The 19,771-nt window shown below is 35.5% G+C and overlaps 1 protein-coding gene across 1 annotated transcript; it reads left to right on the top strand.

Moving 5' to 3' along the window:
* Positions 1–497: 497 nt before the first annotated feature.
* Positions 498–13,699, top strand: LOC142530667 (uncharacterized). Its single transcript, XM_075636488.1, has 4 exons — positions 498–770; positions 2,274–2,377; positions 13,192–13,321; positions 13,423–13,699. The coding sequence occupies exons 1-4, from the start codon at positions 648–650 to the stop codon at positions 13,459–13,461; spliced, it is 396 nt and encodes a 131-aa protein (XP_075492603.1). The 5' UTR covers positions 498–647; the 3' UTR covers positions 13,462–13,699.
* The last annotated feature ends 6,072 nt before the right edge of the window (positions 13,700–19,771 follow it).

Below are 19,771 nucleotides of genomic sequence, written 5' to 3'. Positions count from 1 at the left end.
GACGAGCGTCGATTTCGTGGGTTGGGGGAAGGTGGATTTTATCACACGAACAGAGGAGGGAATAGAAGAGAAATAATGGAGAAGTCCGGTCCACAAAATATCTTAATAATAGAAGTCCGGTCTACATATATTACTTAAATATTAGCTGGAAAAAAAATTAAAGAGAAATTTAACTAATAATTGATTTAGGGAGTGAAAACAAAATAAAATTGGATTTAAGGAGTGCAACATATGATTTTATTAATTGGGACTGAACACATATTTTAAGTTTTCCTGGGGTATTTTTCAGCAATCCTCCCAATAGAAAATATGGATTTCGGCTCAGATTTCAAGTAAAGTAATCATTAGGAATTTTTTTGACCAATATGTTAAAAAAAATACTTATTTTTTTTATTCAAAAAACACTTAATTTTTTTTTTAAATAAACAAAAATGAATAAACAAAAGATATTGTATGCAGGTTTCTCCTATTTCTCTTTTCTTTTCCAACTGTCTTTTCCAACTGTCTAAATTTGTAGTTGTTCCACTTCCTAATCTGAAATTCATAAATCATTTTCTTTGGAGCCTTGAATTCGCAAAAGACACCTTAAATTTCAGTGTTCTGTGAGAAATTTGCTTCTTAATGTTTAATTTTTAATTTTAATAAAGATGAGAGAAAGGAAATCGGGGAAATTTAATCTTCAAGAGCAATCTCAGCAATCCGATCACAATAGTCACTATTCGCCGTTTAAATTGGCGAAGCTATTAGATCCTGATGCTTCTTGGGATAAGGTACGCTAATTTCTTCATTTTGTGTTTTTCTTATATTAAAATTAGTATTGCCATTTAATCTTAACATAGGTTCTCTAGGTCAGCACAACTGGTTAACAGTTTGAGAAAGATGTTTTTGCTTCCATGATTATAATTTTTTATTATAACTATAAATCCTATGAGCTGAAGTATCTTAAAGGTTAGATCTTTTAAGATCTTTACATTTAGTGGTGCATTTAATTGAAATGATAAAGTTTTTTAGATTTAAGTGGGTAAATTTATCAGCTATGATGCATATTAATTGCATGATCAGCACATGGAGAAAACAACGAGAATCTAGTATTCTAACCGTGTGGCGAGGTTTAAATGAACTAGTTGCATTGTTTCACTTGCACATGTGAGGTTTAGTCTTATTTATGATTTTTTGGGGAAATCATCAATTAGCTTTTTCTTTATGGATTAATTTAGAGGAGGTTGTTGTTTTTTTTTTTTAACAGGAGGAGGTAGTTTTATTAAGATATTTGCAAAATAGTGAGACCGTGTTTACTGTTTCAGTTCTTGGAACTTGGAAATGATGTAAGTTAAACAAATACATAATCGTTATGGATTTTAAAATCATCCATTAGCTTATCGTCTAGTCGATATTCCAATTTTGAAATGGCATTCTAATGTACAACTAAACAGTGCAAGTTATTATGCACGTGCGAGAAAAATAGTGCTATCACTGTATTTTTGAATAATGCCTCGAAATTTTGATGTTCTTTCTATTGCATAAGATGTTAGGAAGAAGAAGGTAATCCTGTTTATGGAGGATATATTTGGATTTCCCTTGCTGTTGGATTTTGCCACTGTGGAAGAACCAAACTAATAAGGGTAATGGAACTTTTCTTCCATTTCCACAATGACTTGCAGTTGTCGGACCAAAAATTTTGACATCTTGAAATAGTTGAGATCTAGTTTAACTGGTACCTTCTTTGTCTTTATCTTGTCACATTTCTACTAACCTTAACCTTTATGCTCTAGAGCTTGGGTGTAACCAACCATGGTCAAGCCTATCTCTACCATGTTTTTAAGCGATGCTTAAGTGACCTTATGCAAGGTAACATTTGTTAGTGTAATGATCATAGAGAAACAGGGAAAGAAAGGCGTGTCTCTAGGGATTTTAAGGACTTTCCTAACAAATGTTGAAAGGAAAGAAAGGCATGCAGCAATTACTGTATTGATTTTAAGCCTATCACAGACAATGTTATGACGAAGTTTCACATTTATCCTGAAGTGTTTACCAGTTGTTTCTTTAACAAAGCTGAGTACACATTGGCCATTGTTTGACACTTGTGTCACAAGCAGTTGTATATTGTTAAACAAATCACATGTTTATGAAAGAAACTGTAACCCTGAATTTCGATATGAATGTTTATTAACACATTCAATTTTGAAAGTGCACGGAACACATTCTTACTTTTGCTGTGAAACCAAATACAATGATTGCTATTCCAATGATTGTTACTTCTTATCTGCTTACAGGATCAACTTTGTGATGTATTACATTGGATCAGGCAAGCATTAGCCCTTGTATTTGGATTACTCTGGGGTGCAATTCCATTAGTTGGGGGCATCTGGTTTCTCTTGTAAGTTGCTGCTCTTTGGCGTCTGTTCTTTCTAGTAGTTGCTACTTGTTGGCATCTGTTTTTTCTAGTCGTTGCTGCTTTTGGTTTGTTTGGTATACTTTAAATGTAGTGTGACAGCTGCTATCGATCCAAAGCATGGTATATTATAATACTTTCCACTGTTTGTGACCTCTACAATCTTGGGTCAAGTTCATCAGATTAGTTAATGAAAGGTAGGGTCGTTGCTTGTTTCTTCACCTTCACGAGCAAATCCCTAAGATGAAGTGTCTAGAAAACACATGAATTATATATCTTTCTTTTTTTGGTTGTAGAACGAAGCCAGAAGGTTTTAGACTGAAAACCAGCAATCATTTACAACACATTTGTTTTTTGCTTTTGGTTGACATAGTTGCATGATTGGACACTTGTATGTGTATGCATACTAACGTCTGAGTCCTCCTGATGAAATGTTCAGATTGTGAAGTTCCTCTAATATAATAAACTGGAACATTTCCCATAAATTTTGTTTGTTAAGAGTTTTGCATTCCTACGTCCTTGATGCAAATGCATAGTCACGTCATAATATGAAGGTATATTGGTATGTCTGGTCATTGTGCTGCACAACTTGCTATATTGATATAATCAAGCCAGTGAAAAATTCGAGCCCGAACTTCATAGCTTGAATCCAAATATAGTGGATGAATACACAAGTACTAAGTGGCCCATTGCTATAATTAATGGCATGTTTTCTCGTAAAATTTGTCTATAATGAGATTGCATCATCTGGAATTTGAAAATTTTCATTCGGCACTCGGCTATGTTGCATGGATACGGATACGGGTATCGTATCAAATACGATACAGATATGGCGATACGATAAATTTTGAAAATATAAGACACGATACGATTATTATATGAAAATTATTAAATATATATAAATAATATATGTATATATCGGGTAAATTGGAGATAAATTCCCAACCCCAAACCTAAATTTATCCTAACTCCCTACACCAAAAAAACTTTGTTTAAACTCCCTAAAACATAAAAAATGACAAAATTACCCTTATATGTGCTAATTTCAATGATTGATTTTCCTGGTCCAGAAATTGTACAGAGTCGAGGTAAAATTATTTCAAATATACAAAGCTATTTTTACTGAGTATTTAAATGTTTTTGGAGGAGAATTTTCTCAAAAATAACATGAATCCGAACCCAGGTTCGAGATTAATTATTTGTAGGGTTTATTCAAAAACTTTGGAATATTTGAAACAGAAAGATCTAACTAAGGCTAAATATCAAGAGAAGAAAGGAATTTATAAGAGTCCTAAGGTAAATTTATGATTCAGAATTAGCTTCCTAGAAATAGTACTGGATTCCTCTAAGCTTACAGGAGATCTTGGAGAAATTCAAAAAAACGGTACAAAATTATGGCAATATGCTGTATTATGTACTACAAAATGTGGAGAAAATCCTTGAAAACCAGAAGAAATTCTTGAAATATTAAAGGATATTCAAACAAGAATTCAAAAACTAGAACAACAACCAAGTTTAGTAAAAGGACTTCAGAAGGAAGGTTACGATCCTTTGGTACTGAACCTTTATTACACCAAGGAGGGAAGGCCAAAGTGATCCCAAAACCTTTAACTGAAGAAGAAAAAATGATCAATCTAATCGAAACAGTCTCTGAAAAAAATTAATCTGATGCCAATTTTAGAAAGAATTGCTTTCGAGGATCTCCAAGACCTTGCAGAATCTTTAGCAAATCTCAAGGTTGTAGATCTAAAGATGAACATGGGGTGAACAACCTACCCTATGTGAAATCTGTTTTAGAACATATACATCCTTATGGGGTTATGCTTAACCTAGATGTATTAGACTTTAAAAACAGAGAAGATCTAATAGATGATTGGACATCTACTATGAGAATCGCAACATGCACTTTTGATCTCCATAGAGAAGGATTCATTAAACTGTTAGAAATGAGTCTTATGAGATCAGTTAAAATTGTTTGGGACATAATTTCTACAGAAACCAAGGAGTTAGTCCTAGCCAGAGAATGTCTTAGTGAGATAGCCGGAAGAATGAATTACCCTATTTAAAGCACAATTTATAGGGGTAGACTATTTTAACAGTCAAGATACATAGAAGAAAAAGAAATACACTCAAGCTCTGTATAGTCTTGAATTACATGACATATGTTTAGTGGATGGATATATTATGTTGTTCACCGAATATAGATGAAATTCAGGGGTCGAAGAAGAAGATATAGGAATGCAACTTTTCTTCGCCAAGATGCCAAGTCCCTGGAGAGAGATGCTAATAAGGGAATATGTCCCGGGCAATCCAGATATATCGGTACGATACCAGAATGGTGTCATATGGCAGCATCACAAAAAAATTACAAACAATTAAGGGGTACTAACAAACATAATCCTTTGTGTTATAAGGAAAATGATCTTCCAACAATTATTGGAAGTAAACCACAAAGGCAGAAGAGGAAAAGTTTCAGAACTCATCCTTATGTCAGAAGTGGAAGAAGTTCTTGGAAATCAAGAACAGTTTGGTTCAGACAAAAGGCAAGATCTTACAAATCTGGGCAAAGAAGCGGACCATCAAGAAGCAGGACATCATCTCAAGCATCGTGTACCTCTCGAAGCACATGAAGAACAGCTACAAAGAAAACTTTCAAAAGAGCTCATACCCGAGCTAATGAAAGTTTTAAAGATTGTAATTGCTGAACATGTGGAGCAAGATGTCATATTTCATCTAACTCTCCAGAAAATGAAAAAAGAGAATTAAATGCTTCGATCCAACCCCGGATATTGAAGAAGCAGTTTATTATCAGGATCTTATTCAAGTATACCGATTTGAGGATATTGCCTCAGACCAAAGTATATATGAAGAAGATGAAGTCTTAAGAGTTAGGAAGAATCTGATGGAACAAAATCGGAATCTAATTGGAGACGAGGTGTTTCAGCACGAAACACATGAAGATTTGTCTGGTTTCTTTAGTCAGACAACAATATCCCATAACATGGTCCAAAAGATAATGAGAGAAAATCCTAGTGTTCAGAGGTATCAAGGATTCTCTGCAGAATAGGTAGAAAAATTCTTAGAAGTCTTAGCCTAAGAAACAGAAATCATCATTTAATCTATAAAGTTTCCATGTAAAGTTTCCAGATGGGAAATGACAATTCCAATGGAATTTACAGGAAATAGTATGGAGATGCAGTTAATTCCTTCCGAAGAAATTAAGGAGAAATTACAAAACCTCCAGATAGAAGTAGCACGAACCATGTCCTGGATTCATATCGGAGCAATCCAGATTATGATAAAAGCTACTTTAAAAAAAAAGAATAGATTCACCTATTGATATTGCTATATTCGATAAACGAATGGGTAAACTTCAAGATTCAGTACTGGGAACGATCTCATGAAATCTTTGTGCCGGGAAAATTGTAGGAGTAATTTATCCAAGAATTGCTTACAACCTAGCATATCGAGATTTCAGCCGAGCTTTGACGTTGCATTAGAACTTCAAAGAAAAGGGCTGATGAAAGAGGGTAATAGACAGTATTCTAATACCTATCAAATTTCATATGCTCTATCTGATACACATCATTCAGAATTGTTTATTATAAATGAATTATTCCAAATATCTGAGATATTTGGAAAATTTGCTCAAGCAATTTATCTAGAAAGACTTGAGTTTTCAATAATTCAGGAAACAAATATCCAGATTCAAGACAAACCGATTCTACAAAGGAATCAAATTCCTAAACTGGAACCAAGAAGAATATCTTTCTAGGGAGATAGAATTACAAGTCACAGGTAAGGAAAATTACCTGTCCAAGAACCCAACTGGTACTAAAAAGCTTTTCAACAATAGGGGAGCTTCGATATCCAGAAGGGTGGAAAGAAGTAGAAATAGTATTTGACATTACGAAACATAGGAATCAATTTTCTTGTAATACTATATACTATTTAGAATAACCTATGATAGGAACTTACCAAAGAATGATCAATATCGGAAAATTGGATGTTCATATCAAAGGAATTCCAGGAAAATAACTACATCAAGTGGTTCTTGGGCTAGAGTTTCTCGAAGAACATAAACCCTGGAAACGTCTAGAATATGGAATAAAGTTTATGGCTGAGGATAGAATGTGGAAAATCCAACGACCACGAGCCCATTCTCGATATACATTCCAATAGGAGTGTTATACGAACAATATAAATCAGAATATTTTGCAGCTTATAATGATTCAGGAGCTGAAATTTGTACAACAAAAAGATGAGTTTTTCCAAAATATTTGGAAGAAGAATTACCTCAGATTGCTGGAAGAGATTTCTCTAAAAGAATATTAATCTTAAGTAAAGAGATTAAGATAATAGAAATATTAATCGAAGGTGCTGGACAAACATCGTGGTATAAAGTAAAAACACCACTGATTTATTTTCATGATACAGGAGCGGACATTCTATTGAGAAATAATTTCTTACAAATGTTTAAGTCCTACACAAAAGAAAATGAGACTAGAACATTAGTGTTCACAACATCATGTGATCACAAAGTTATAGTCCAGAGACTAAGAGAGGCATTTTACAGAAAATTGTCAATTCAGTTTCGCAGCAAACGTGGTGATGAAAGAAAACTTCTGAACCCAAAAATGAATGATTCTAGAAGATTTTGTGAAACAATGCTCCAATTACGAGCAGATAAGAAACTCCAACTTGAAGAGATAGAATTCCTCAATATAGGTCTACACCGGAATGAGGTAGAGTTTGAATCAAATGCATTCTTAGAAGATGTCAAGAAAAGGATCAAAGAAAATTACAATGAAGATCCCTTGACATGATTTGATAAAAATCAATTCAAAGCCTGCCTTAATAAAGGAAGGCAAAAAGATTATGAATTTGTCATATTCAAGCCTATCTTGATGAACACATTCGATCAAAGGGATATGCAGATTATAATTAAGAAACATGTGGACTTTGGTTTAATCAAAGTAGGAATTTCATCATACAGAAGTCCAGGATTTATTGTATGAAATCATGGTGAGATAAAAAGGAACAAACCCAGACTAGTTATTAATTACGAGTAAATCAATAAGATTCTGAAGTTTGATGGGTATTTCATACCTAGTAGAAAACATTTAATCAGTTGCATATACAACGCCAAGATATTCTCTAAATTTGATTATAAGTCTTGATTCTATCAGATCCGGATGTAGGAAGAAAACAAAAAATTCACAATTTTCTCCACACCACAAGGACACTATATTGGGGAAGTATCACCAATAGATATTTCTAAAAACAAAATGGATAATCTATTTAAAGATTATTTCAAATTTATGCTGGTCTATATTGATAATGTTTTAATAGCGTCTAAAAATATGAAGAACATATCAAGCATTTAGAGATTTTCTCTAAAATTTGTAAAAAAGAAGGACTGGTTCTATCTGAAAAGAAATCAATCATTGTCACCAGAAATATTAAATTCCTCATAATAGAAATCGATGATTCTGGAATAATTTTGCAGGAACACATAGTAGAAAATGTGCAAAATTTTCTAAACAAACTAAAAAAAAGAAACAACTTCAATGTTTTATAGGAGTTGTTAATTTTGTTGGGATGTTCATTAAAAACCTAGCAAAACACATGAAAGTTTTTAGTCCATGACTGAAATAACATGCAAAATTCATATGGACGGAAGAACACACACAAGGACTTAGCCAATTCAAGGAGATTTGTAAAAAACTTCCAAAAATGACTATTCCTCAGGATGAAGATGATCTGGTATTACATACAGATGCTAGTGATCATTGGTGGGAGGCAGTTGTAATCAAGTTCACACTAGAAGAAGAACAATCATGCAGATATTATAGTGGACTTTTCTCAGAAGCAGAAGTTATAAGATGACATATCAACGAGAAGGAATTTTATGCAGCAAAAAGAACTTATGAAAAATGGCCATTATTTTTACTAGCAAAGAAATTTACTTTAAAAGTTGATAACACACAAGTAAGAGCTTTCTTGAAAAATAGAATAGAATATAAACCCGAGAAGGGTAGATTATTAAGGTGGCAAGCTCTGTGTGAAAATTATATTTTGATATTGTGATTATTAAGTTTCATGAAAGTATTTTCTTGCAGATTTTTTAACTAGAGATGGACAACGGTGATATCGATGTCATCATAAAAATACAGAGGCATTCGAGGGAACACCTTGAAATGCTTCAAAACGAGTTCAAAAAGCTTGCCCTAAATGCAGAAGTTGCGGGCAGGCTACAACAAGCCGTAAGAGAATTCTCTCTGATCGAATTACAGGATGTTTCAGGGCTATACTGTGAGGCCCGGGGCCGAAGAGGGCGGGGGGTGATCGCCGATGCCATGAGGTTGCAGGGACAATGAGCGGCTCCTGGCAGGCTTCTAGGTAGAGGGAACATGAATGAACCGATCCCACATCGGAATGAGAGGGATTCTGAGGCTGTTCAATGTAATGGACTGTACAGTTGAAGAGGGCTTAAAAGATTTGATTTGTACTACTCATATCACGAAGGTGCATCTTCTTTTTGGTAGCTCATCACATAAGAACTCCAAAGTTAAGCGTGCTTGACTTGGGGCAATTTTGGGATGGGTGACCTCCTGGGAAGTTTCTCAGGGTGCGTGTGAGTGAGGACATAAGCACGCTGGAAAGACTCGTCTTGGTACAGTGAGGACAGTCGTCAAATCTGGGGCGTTACAGTTGGTATCAAAGCCGACCTCTCTTAGTACGGTGTGGTTCGGGGACGAACCAAGCGGAAGCTGGTGGGCATGTGAGGCCCGGGGCCGAAGAGGGCGGGGGGTGATCGCCGGTGCCATGAGGTTGCACGGACAATGAGCGGCTCCTGGCAGGCTTCTGAGACTGTTCAATGTAATGGACTGTACAGTTGAAGAGGGCTTAAAAGATTTGATTTGTACTACTCATATCATGAAGGTGCATCTTCTTTTCGGTAGCTCATCACATAAGAACTCCAAAGTTAAGCCTGCTTGACTTGGGGCAATTTTGGGATGGGTGACCTCGTGGGAAGTTTCCCTGGGTACGTGTGAGTGAGGACAGAAGCACGCTGGAAAGACTCGTCTTGGTACAGTGAGTACAGTCGTCAAATCTGGGGCGTTACATATACTAAGTTATGGTCTGTAACGCAATGGCCTATCCTCCAAGGCATTAAGAAGCCACTAGTTTTCCAAATGGATAGTTTTCGAGTACAAGACTCTATACCTGGAGCAGGTGATTCAAATACCCCTAGCACAAGTGTTAAGTCAGGATCATCCCTAGATGAGTCGGCTGAAACAAAAATTGAAACTCCATATCCTTATCTCGAGTTTTCAAGTCAACCCTTAACCTCGGAGATTGAAGAGGGAAAGATCAATTTTAGACCTAATACAGACAAGGGTAAATCTAAGGTTGATACTAATGAAACTGCAATTTCTCAATTCCAGAATATATCAATGAAATTGAGATAAATTAAAAACAAGAATAGACATTAATCCAGCCACAATCAAGGTTGATGTTTCAGGAAAATATCCTATGGATGAAAACAAATTCATATCCAAAGGAGGTAAAAGCATGGTATGAATTCGGGGCTATTTCCTTGGTTTATATTACATCACTCAGCTTCCCAGAAATTTCATGATTACCTAAATGGATCCAGAAAACTTTTCATGAAACATGGGCAAACGACTATTTGTCGAGAGGACACATCCTGGAGTTATACTTTTTCAGTACAACACCAGAACCAGCAGGAAAAGGCTATCACAAAGTCTTTTATTTTATCAAGTTAAGGAGGCCAGACATAAATGTTCAAAAATTTATCAAGGATCCTCCAACAGAAGAAATACCCCATGTTGCTTCAATAACTGAAGATGACATTTCTAGCAGAAGAGCATGAGCTCTATGGGTCTGTCTAACTGAGATGGACAAAGTCAAGTTTCCATTTAAATTTTATCACAATTCTGTAAATGGATCGTTCCTGTTAAACATTATGACATGATAAACAACAAGTTTTGCAGAAGACTTATTTGAAATGAAAAGAAATCTTCTGTGGAATAGCAAGCTTTCGGGGAGTAAAGAAACTAGTCGGAAATTTTGTAACATGGCTCATGTGGGAAGATGGTCAGAAAAATTATGTCCGGAATGCCTGAATCAAAAGGAGCCAGAGTTTGGCAAGGGCTTCAGGCCTAGATCAGATAGGAAGCATCTTGCAGAAACAGGACCAAGTGGCGAAGGACCATAGTCACGTTTTCCTTGGCCACCAAAAGTTTAAGATTCCCCAAGGGAGGTCCATAGAATAGTCATAGTATAGTCTTTTACAATGCAATAAAGTTACGCATGCCCGTTTTTCTTTGCGAAAGTGGTATATTCCATGGGTTTGCCTTGGTATCGTGTTCATATCGTTGTATTGAATGATCCCGGCCTGCTGGTTTCCGTTCATATAATGCATACAACTCTGGTTGCTGGTTGGGCGGGCTCGATGGCTCCGTATGAATTATCAGTTTTTGATCCTTTTGGCCCTGTTCTTGATCCAATGTGGAGACAGGGTATGTTCGTTATACCCCGACAAAAATAAATGGACATGTTACCATAGTCACATTTTTCTCGGGGATACCAAAAGTTGAAGATTCCCCGACAAAAGTAAGCCAGCATGTGATTTTCCCACTATCAAAAGACTTGAACCCAAATACACCTATAAATAAAGCATAAATGGGAACAAGAAAACCTCACAAGACTAAAGCGAAGTTTGGAACCAAAGAAAATGTATTTTACATATTTTAATGTTTCCAAAAGACGTATTAAAGTGATAAGAAATCAGCTCAAGTTTTTCAAAGATTTCTATAAAAAATTAAAAGAAGCAGGGAATGAAATCTCAGCAGATATGATCCAAACACATATCTACTGGTTATGCCAGGAGATAAAAATGGAAGAAAAAGTTGTTTCTAGATTAATGATCTATAAAAAGACAACTCAAGAAAAGTGGAGGGATCACTCAACCACCCACTCAAGAGATAATGCCAACCACATCTGGAAGGTAATAAAGAAAAGTTATTGCAAGATTTTGAAGTCGAGAATTCAAATCCGCAAAGGGCTTCTATAAATACCAAGGCAGAAGGAAGATGAAGGTATCATTCAACCTCTTCATTTTCTTTCAAAATAATTTGTATATTTTTTCTTTCTAGTTTATGAGTGTTGTAAGTCCAACTACTATTAGTAGCTAAATAAGTATTTCTTCCTCTACAGAAGGTTACTATGTAATAATAATTTGTATGTTTGAATAAAAAGACCAAGGTTTATTGCTCCTCTCATATATTATTTTCAAATTGAATTACTTTACTATACAGCCTCAGGTAGGAAGCGAAACAGGGTTGTGCTAGGTGCTGTTGAAGGAATATATGTTAGGAACCATCTGTTACGATTGCGTGGTTAGGCTGTGAGAAACAGTCTGTAAAACCCGGTGGATATAACCCAACGGCACTACTGTCAGAAAGATAAACTGCTCAATTTATTTTACGGAAGCATGATGGGCCATTTATTTTAAAAAAAATCTATCATCTAAACATGATATATAGGCTGGAAACTTTGCGTAGCTACATGTCTTTAGGCTATATGCTTTTAAGAACGGGCTCGATAGGTAAAACAATGTCACGTATCCATAATTATGAAGATTAAGGATATTTTTGGAAATTTTAAAAATTTGGGGAGTTAAAACAAAGATTTGAAAGGATAGAGAGTAAGAAGAAAGTTAAAAACGGAGATGGAGAGTTATTGCAAGTTTGTCCATATATGTATATATATTTATATAAATTTAGTATTAAAATTGTAGAGATATATATATTTATATAAATATATATGTACAATGTGTATCCCCGCCGTGTCCAATATGTATCCGAATTGTCAAATCTACAAAAAGTCAACGACACAGATTTTTCCATATCCGAAACGCGTATCGTTATGTCGTATCCGTATCCGATTATTCAGAATTTTTTTAGGAGTATCCGTGCTACTTACGCAGTCGGCACAACTCGACTTCTTTGTTTTATCTAACTGCTATAAAATGAAATATAAGATCAGGCTGGTGTCATGGGCCTAGCTCAGACTTGTGTGCGAAGAGATCATTTTAATGGTAGACTCCTCCGGTAACTATTTTGTGTGTAATCTTCTTGCTAATGTTTATGAAGTTCACATTTGCGAGTAATGAATATTTTCAACAGTTAGTTATTGGACAGACATAATGATTGATGAGGTAGAATTATTGTCTGATAAGTGAGAAGATATGGGAGACTAAAGCACGATGTATGCTGTATCTATTCCCTTTCTTGACTGGAATTGCACGGAGTGCTATTCTTTCCCTGCCCATCGATATGTGGTGGTTTTAAATCCAACTCTGTTTGAACCAAATTATTGGCTATGCTTGGTAGTTCAGAAGTTGGTATTGGATCTATGAAAGGCTATTAGCTAGACCATCACTCTGAAGTCTCTGATACAAGTTCAATAAAAATTAACGACTTTTAAGGATTACACAAACATTCTTTATGGAACTATATCTTCCATGCCGTTGTATCTTATGTTTTTCATAATGTTTCCTAGGTACAAAATATTTATCTTCCAATGAGAAATAAAACTAATGCACTTATTTTCTTAATGATACGAATCAAGGACATTTACTTCTGATTACATAATATATTTCTATGATTGCGGTTGTGTCAATGGCATGGTTTTGTTTACTATTTCAATGGAATAAATAAAAAGACATCTCACTAATTCTTGTTACCATTTATTTTTTACATTTTCAGATTTGTGGTGTTATCCACTGCTACCATCTACACGTATTACTCATTTGTACTTAAAATTGATGAAGAAGATTTTGGCGGTCATGGATCCCTTCTTCAAGAGGGACTCTTTGCTTCAGTATGCCTCTTTCTGGTATGTTACACATTTCCTCAGACGAGTAATCACCCACCTAATATAATACCATCACGTATCATCAGGCATGATCAAAAACTATGTTTCTTACTGTCCCGCAGCTTTCATGGATTCTAGTATACAGTTTGGCGCACTTTTGATTGCCTCAACACCACATGGTCTCGATTTGACACAATGTCAATTGTTTGATCTAGTTTTTTATGTTACGAGGTGAAATATCCGTGCTCAAAATCTTTTGAGGAAGTGGATCTTATCTTGGGTTTTTCATTATTAAATGTCGTATCCTATTCTTTTCGAGACTATTTTTTTTGGCTTTTTGTTTTTTTTGCCACTAGTCTCTGAATATGTCATAATCGTCTCTTTAATTTGTATTGAATAGCATTGATGTAAATCTGTTATAAATAGGTTTTTTGGGTGCAATATCATCAGATTCATGTAATAGCAAAGTGAGCAAAAAAAAAAAACGTGAAAAGAAATATGGTCTTTGCGTATCGCTGGATGACATATGCTTTCCAGCAATAAAATAACAAAAAAATGCATGTGTATTTCTAGAAGCTTCCGAGGTCCGGCCAATTTTCAAATGCCACAATTTCACAATGCAATATTCATAGTGGTGGGGAACCATTTTTCGTATCAAATCACACTGGAAGGTTTAAAATTTTGTTTCGACATTCGTAGCTGTCTTTGGGCGTCGTATGAATCGAACCATCTATAAGGTGTTTAGTTATTATATTAGCGTGTGTATAACCCTGGACTCTAAATCAATCCGAAGTTAACGTAGATGATTGATACCCCTATAAGAGCACGAGTCATAGATGACCGGGGAAACTAAATGGATAGCCCAAAACAGAGTCAATATGCAGACTTCTTTCTTCAGCAGCCAGGCATGGGGATGCCCGGTATATTTTCTCCCTGGGCAATCAGGAGCCCAGGCTCTCGTGCAAGCTCCCGGAAACTTTTACCCGGGAGACCTCGAGAAACGCACTACACTCGAGTGTATCAGTATGGGCTACCTTATGCTTGACAATCATTTCTGTCAGAACGACATGAGTTTCGCGTGTCAGAGAAGTCGTCAGAAGTAGGGTATGGCTAGCCGCCTTACCATACTTAGCAGGTGGGCACTGAAAACAAGGTAATAATGAGATTTTCTCCTATAAATATCATGTATACTTCTCATTTACAGATTCTAGAATTCTGAACTTTAAACACACATATATCATCACATATACAACCATTTTACTCTTCTTCACCTATTGACTTAAGCATCAGAGTGGCTAAACCGGACACTCTTCCAGCGCGCATTCACGAGTTCATTTCATTGTCTGCAGGTTACAGTTGAAGCCATATTACAGAGAAATAACTTCATCACAAGTTGTATTCTCTTGCTTACTTTCTTAAACACAACACTTATATTATCATCCGGTAGATTGCCCCGACTTTGCCCACCCGATTTACCCGGATCACATCATTGGCGTCGTCTGTGGAAAACTTGAGCTCAAGACGTTAATATGGCTCCTACCAGAAGAACTAATCAAGATAATTCCCGGGCTCCAGGAGATGATGCACTTGTCTCTGGACAACGTGGTCTTCCACCCACAGGACCACCAACTGTCATTATTTTATCCCCGAAGAATTGGCTCGGATTATATCCGAGGCGGTGGAGAAAGTTGTAGCCCGCCTTGTCCAGAGATTTAAGTTAGATGTTAGTTTGAAGTGGATAAGGGAATATAAGCTTTGCAATCATCAACTCAAGGAAAATTTCAAGGACAAAATTCAATTTAAGGGGGAAGAATTGTAACGTCCGAAAAACTAAACTACGTAAACCACATGCATGCAAATTATTTTAATTGCTTAATTGTTTTAATTAATTGATTTTAAATGCTAGCATGATATTTATTATATAATTAAATGTATGATTGCATGATTAAATGATAATATGACATGATTACATGAAATTAAAGATTTTACCCGAATATTCGATAATAGGTAGGGGGAAAGGAGACCGGGGACGATCAAGACAAGAATATGTATTTTTATTTAATTAATGACAATGCTTCCTAATATGATTTAAAAATGATTTAATTTTCCTAAAAATGCTGGAGTTCGAATTATTTTACGAATCGAGCTCGATTTTTTCTAAGAAGCCGATTTTGGGCAATCAAAGAATTTTAAAAGACCAAAAATATTATTTTATAGAAACTAATTTTATACAATTTTATTATTCAATTAATTAAGTGTTATTGGGCCCAATTTAATTAATTTAAGTAGGCTCAATTACCCTTAAGCTTGGAAGCCCAAAACCAAATCTCATTAATAAATTAATTAAATTATAAATAAGACTCCTAGGTCTTTTTATCAGCACAAATCAGTCCATCAGCAGCCGTAAAATCCACCTTGCACACTTCAATATTTTCGAAATTTAGGAGGGGAAGAAAGCTTGTGTTCTTCGTCGTCCGATCGTCCAACGTTGCACCCTCACCAAAGATAGTATATTCGAGTGTTATAAACGCAAATGCACATTTTCTAAACCCTTTCAAACATCATTCAAATCATAATATGTGTGTTTTAATTGATTATGCATGAAAAATACGTGGTTCGATTATTTTACGGTATGATACGTATTTTGAACGTTTTTACGATTTTAAGCTTGTTTTAAAAGAATCGTTATGAACCTAACGGACACGCTGAAAAAACATGATAAAATATGATTGATTATGATCAAAACATGATAAATTTAAAAGAAAACAAAAGCTGGAAACAGTAGGAAGCAATCAAGAAAGAACCGTAGGTTTGTTGGGTTGTGCAAAATTCAAGGGGTTTGGTTTTTATGCATGGACACATGGGGCTCAACCAGGTCTGGAGGTTGGGTCCTAAGGGTCATGGTTAGGTCCTAGGAAGTGTCGTAGAAGGGCGAGGGCTCACGCTAAGTGGTTGGGGAAGAGTCCTTGCGTGAAGGGACTCTTCCCGCTTAGGATCAAGGGTGGCAGAGAGTTTCAGAGGGTGGCTCGATTTGGGGCTGGGCTAGGTGATCCATAGGGTTCCTAGGGGCTGGATCGCTGGATCGGCTGGGATTGCTGCTGGCTTGAGCAAACGAGAGAACTGTGAGGGAGCATTAGCGCTCAGGTTGTGTTCTGGCTTAAGGTGGTTCGCGCGCGGGTTCCAGGGCTTAGGCTGGTCTGGGTAGGGTCTAGGTGTGGTCCAGGGTTGGTTAGGGTCATGGTGGTTCGGTGGTGGCCTGGGTAGAAGCTTCCATGCAAAGTTGACAGCAGCACCGTGAGAAGAGCACCACGCGCAGCCTTGCATCTCCTGGCAGCAAGCTTGCAGCGCGTTGTGCTTGTGTTCAGGGGCTTGGTTCAGTCTGGGCGTGGTCCAAGGTTGGTTAGGGGCAGGTGGGCTCGATGGTGGCTCGGCTGGAGGTGTCCTAGTTGGCTGGGAGTCTTGGTGAAGTGGTTAGAGTCACGCACAAAATTTGGTCTCGGTTCCAGGAGGCTTTGAGCGAGCTCGGGCTAGGTTCCGTGGTCTGGGCTTGGTCAGGAGGGTTCGTAGGTGGGTTGGCTTGGATTTGGCTCAAGGTGGCTCGGGCGTGGCTCGAATATTTTAGGAGATGGCTCGGTGTGTTCCTCTAAGGGTCAAAAATGAAAATTTACAGGCTAAAATTGGAACCATGGGTCCACGGGTACGGTTCATGGCTCACAAGGGTTGAATAAATAATAGAAATTTTATATTCAAAATTTGGGATCAAAATAATGAGTATTGGATTTATCCGGGATTTAACCGCCTCACGAAACGTTAATTAATGAATTAATTGAAAAGCCTAGTTTTATGTTTTGTAAAATTATGAAAAATTATATTTAAGTTTAAATAACTATTTAGAATAAATCCATGTCATCAAATGTGAGAAAAAGATAAAATCGAGAATTTTTACGTCTAGGGGCAAAACGATAATTTTACACTTAGGAAAATACGTAAAAACTTGGCAGCGTTCCGAAGGATCATAACGCATGTAAACGATATTATATGATTTAAGATGAAGATTTTGACGATGATATGTTATTTTATTATTATGATAAATCTGTGCAATTTATATTTGTTTAAAAGGTTATTTTTGGAAAATTATGTTATTTTATGATTTTAAAAGAAGAGGAAAAATATTTTGAGGGATGTGAATTGACTGTGACATATGATATATGATTTGTGGGGGATCCGTTTATGTTGAGGACGATGAACTTACAATTTTATGGAGATGTCGTGAGGGGAAAAAGGCCCTAGAGGGAGACCATCTACGGGAAAAGGTCCTAGAGGGAATCCATTTGTGGGAAAATGCCCTAGAGAAAACCCGTCTATGACAGAAGGCCCCCGAGAGAATCCCGACGATCGTATTTCCATGGTAGAGCCTAGTGCACACCCCATGGGTCATGTGGAGCTGAAGACTGATCAGTCGAACGGAGGATAAAAGCTAGTCATTTTCAAGGATCAAACTTCACCCGAAATGATATATGATTGAAAGTTTATGATTAAAATGATTTTATGATATATGATTCATGATGATGATTAAATCTATTTTTAAAATGATTTATTTATGCTCAAAGCTTATTTTAAATGATTTTTAAAAGATTTATTTATGCTTACAGTTATTTTAAAATGATTCTACGATTTATGATTTATTTATGCTTAAATGATTTTAAATGGTTTAATTATTTCCAAAAGCTATTTTAAATAAAAACATGATTTTAATACATGCGATTGTATATGTATTATTTGTTATCCATGTTTAGAACGTGCTGAGTATTTAGACTCACTAGGTTTGTATGATGCAGGATTTGATGAGTTATGGGAGGCGCTGACGATTGAGTGGATCAAGTGCAGTAGTACACACCCGAGGACCTTTATGTTTCAGCACTAGCTAGATAGATAAATGATTTAAAGATTATGCTAATGATTTTTATTGGAGATATTTTATGCTTTATTTTTATTGTTAGTTGATCTTTTAAATGTCAATTTAGGAATTTTTGTTTTGTTGATGATTTAGGATTTATTTTATGCACTTGAAATTTCATATGTTAATTTATTATGATTATAAGAAATATTAAGTTATTTAAATTAATTATAAATTTCGAGTTTATGATTTATGATTAAGAAAAAAATCGAGGTCGCTTCAGTCGATATCAGAGCCAGGTTTTCCCCAAAGTGTTGGATACTGTCACTTCGAGAAACTCAAGATGTCAACGCCTCAAATATGTGAGTTTTTACTGCTTTATATTTTGTATGATTAAAATTCTTTGAAATGTTTATATGATGCATGAAATAAATGTTAGTTGCATGCTGCATTCAAATGATTAATGCATGTTGAGTAGTAGAATTGATTGGGTTAATGAAGAATTTAGAGGAAAATATGCTGCATGAACAACTTGAGCTGGATTTAGGAGTCGACTTTGGAAATTTTTGGGTTAGAATACATGAATAAATGTATGATTGGATGATTAAATAATAATATGAAATAATTACATGAAATTAAGGTAATCATGACATAATTACATGAAATTAAGGATTTTACCCCAATATTCGATAATAGGCAGGGGAAAGGAGACTGGGGACGACCAAGACAAGAATATGTATTTTTATTTAATTAATGGCAAGACTTCCTAATATGATTTAAAAATGATTTAATTTTCCTAAAAATGTTGGAGTTCGAATTATTTTACGAGTCGAGCTCGATTTTTCCCAAAAAGCCGGTTATGGACAAACAAGAAGTTTTAAATGACCAAAATTATTAATTTATGAAAACTAATATTATAAAATTTTATTATTTAATTAACTAAGTGTTATTGGGCTCAATTTAATTAATTTAAGTAGGTCTAATTATTCTTAAGCTTGCAAGCCCAAAACCAAAACCAAAACCAAAGCGCATTAATATATTAATTAAATTATAAATAAGACTCCTAGGTCTTTTTATCACGACAAATCACTCCATCAGCATACGTAAAATCCACCTTGCACACTTCAATATTTTTGAAATTTACGAGGAGAAAGAAAGCTTGTGTTCTTTGTCGTCCGGTTGTCAAATGTCGCACCCTCGCCAAAGATTGTATATTCGAGCTTTATAAACGCAAAGACACGTTTTCTAAACTCTTTCAAAACATCATACAAATCATAATATGTGTGTTTTAATTGATTATGCATGATAAATACGTAGGTTCGATTATTTTACGGTATGATACGTATTTTCAACGTTTTTACAATTTTATGCTTGTTTTAAAAGAATCGTTACGAACCTAACGGACACGCTTCCAAAACATGAAAAATATGATTGATTATGATCAAAACATGATAAATTTAAAAGAAAAAAAAAGCTGGAAACAGTAGGAAGCAATCAAGAAAGAACCGTAGGTTTGTTGGGTTGTGCAAAATTCAAGGGGTTCGGTTTTTATGCATGGACAGGGGCTCGACCAG

The sequence above is a fragment of the Primulina tabacum genome, chromosome 2 (genome assembly GCF_025594145.1).
Source record: "Primulina tabacum isolate GXHZ01 chromosome 2, ASM2559414v2, whole genome shotgun sequence".
Lineage (NCBI taxonomy): Eukaryota > Viridiplantae > Streptophyta > Magnoliopsida > Lamiales > Gesneriaceae > Primulina > Primulina tabacum.
The sequence above is the reverse complement of the archived record's forward strand: the minus strand, read 5'-3'. Positions and strand labels throughout refer to the sequence as shown.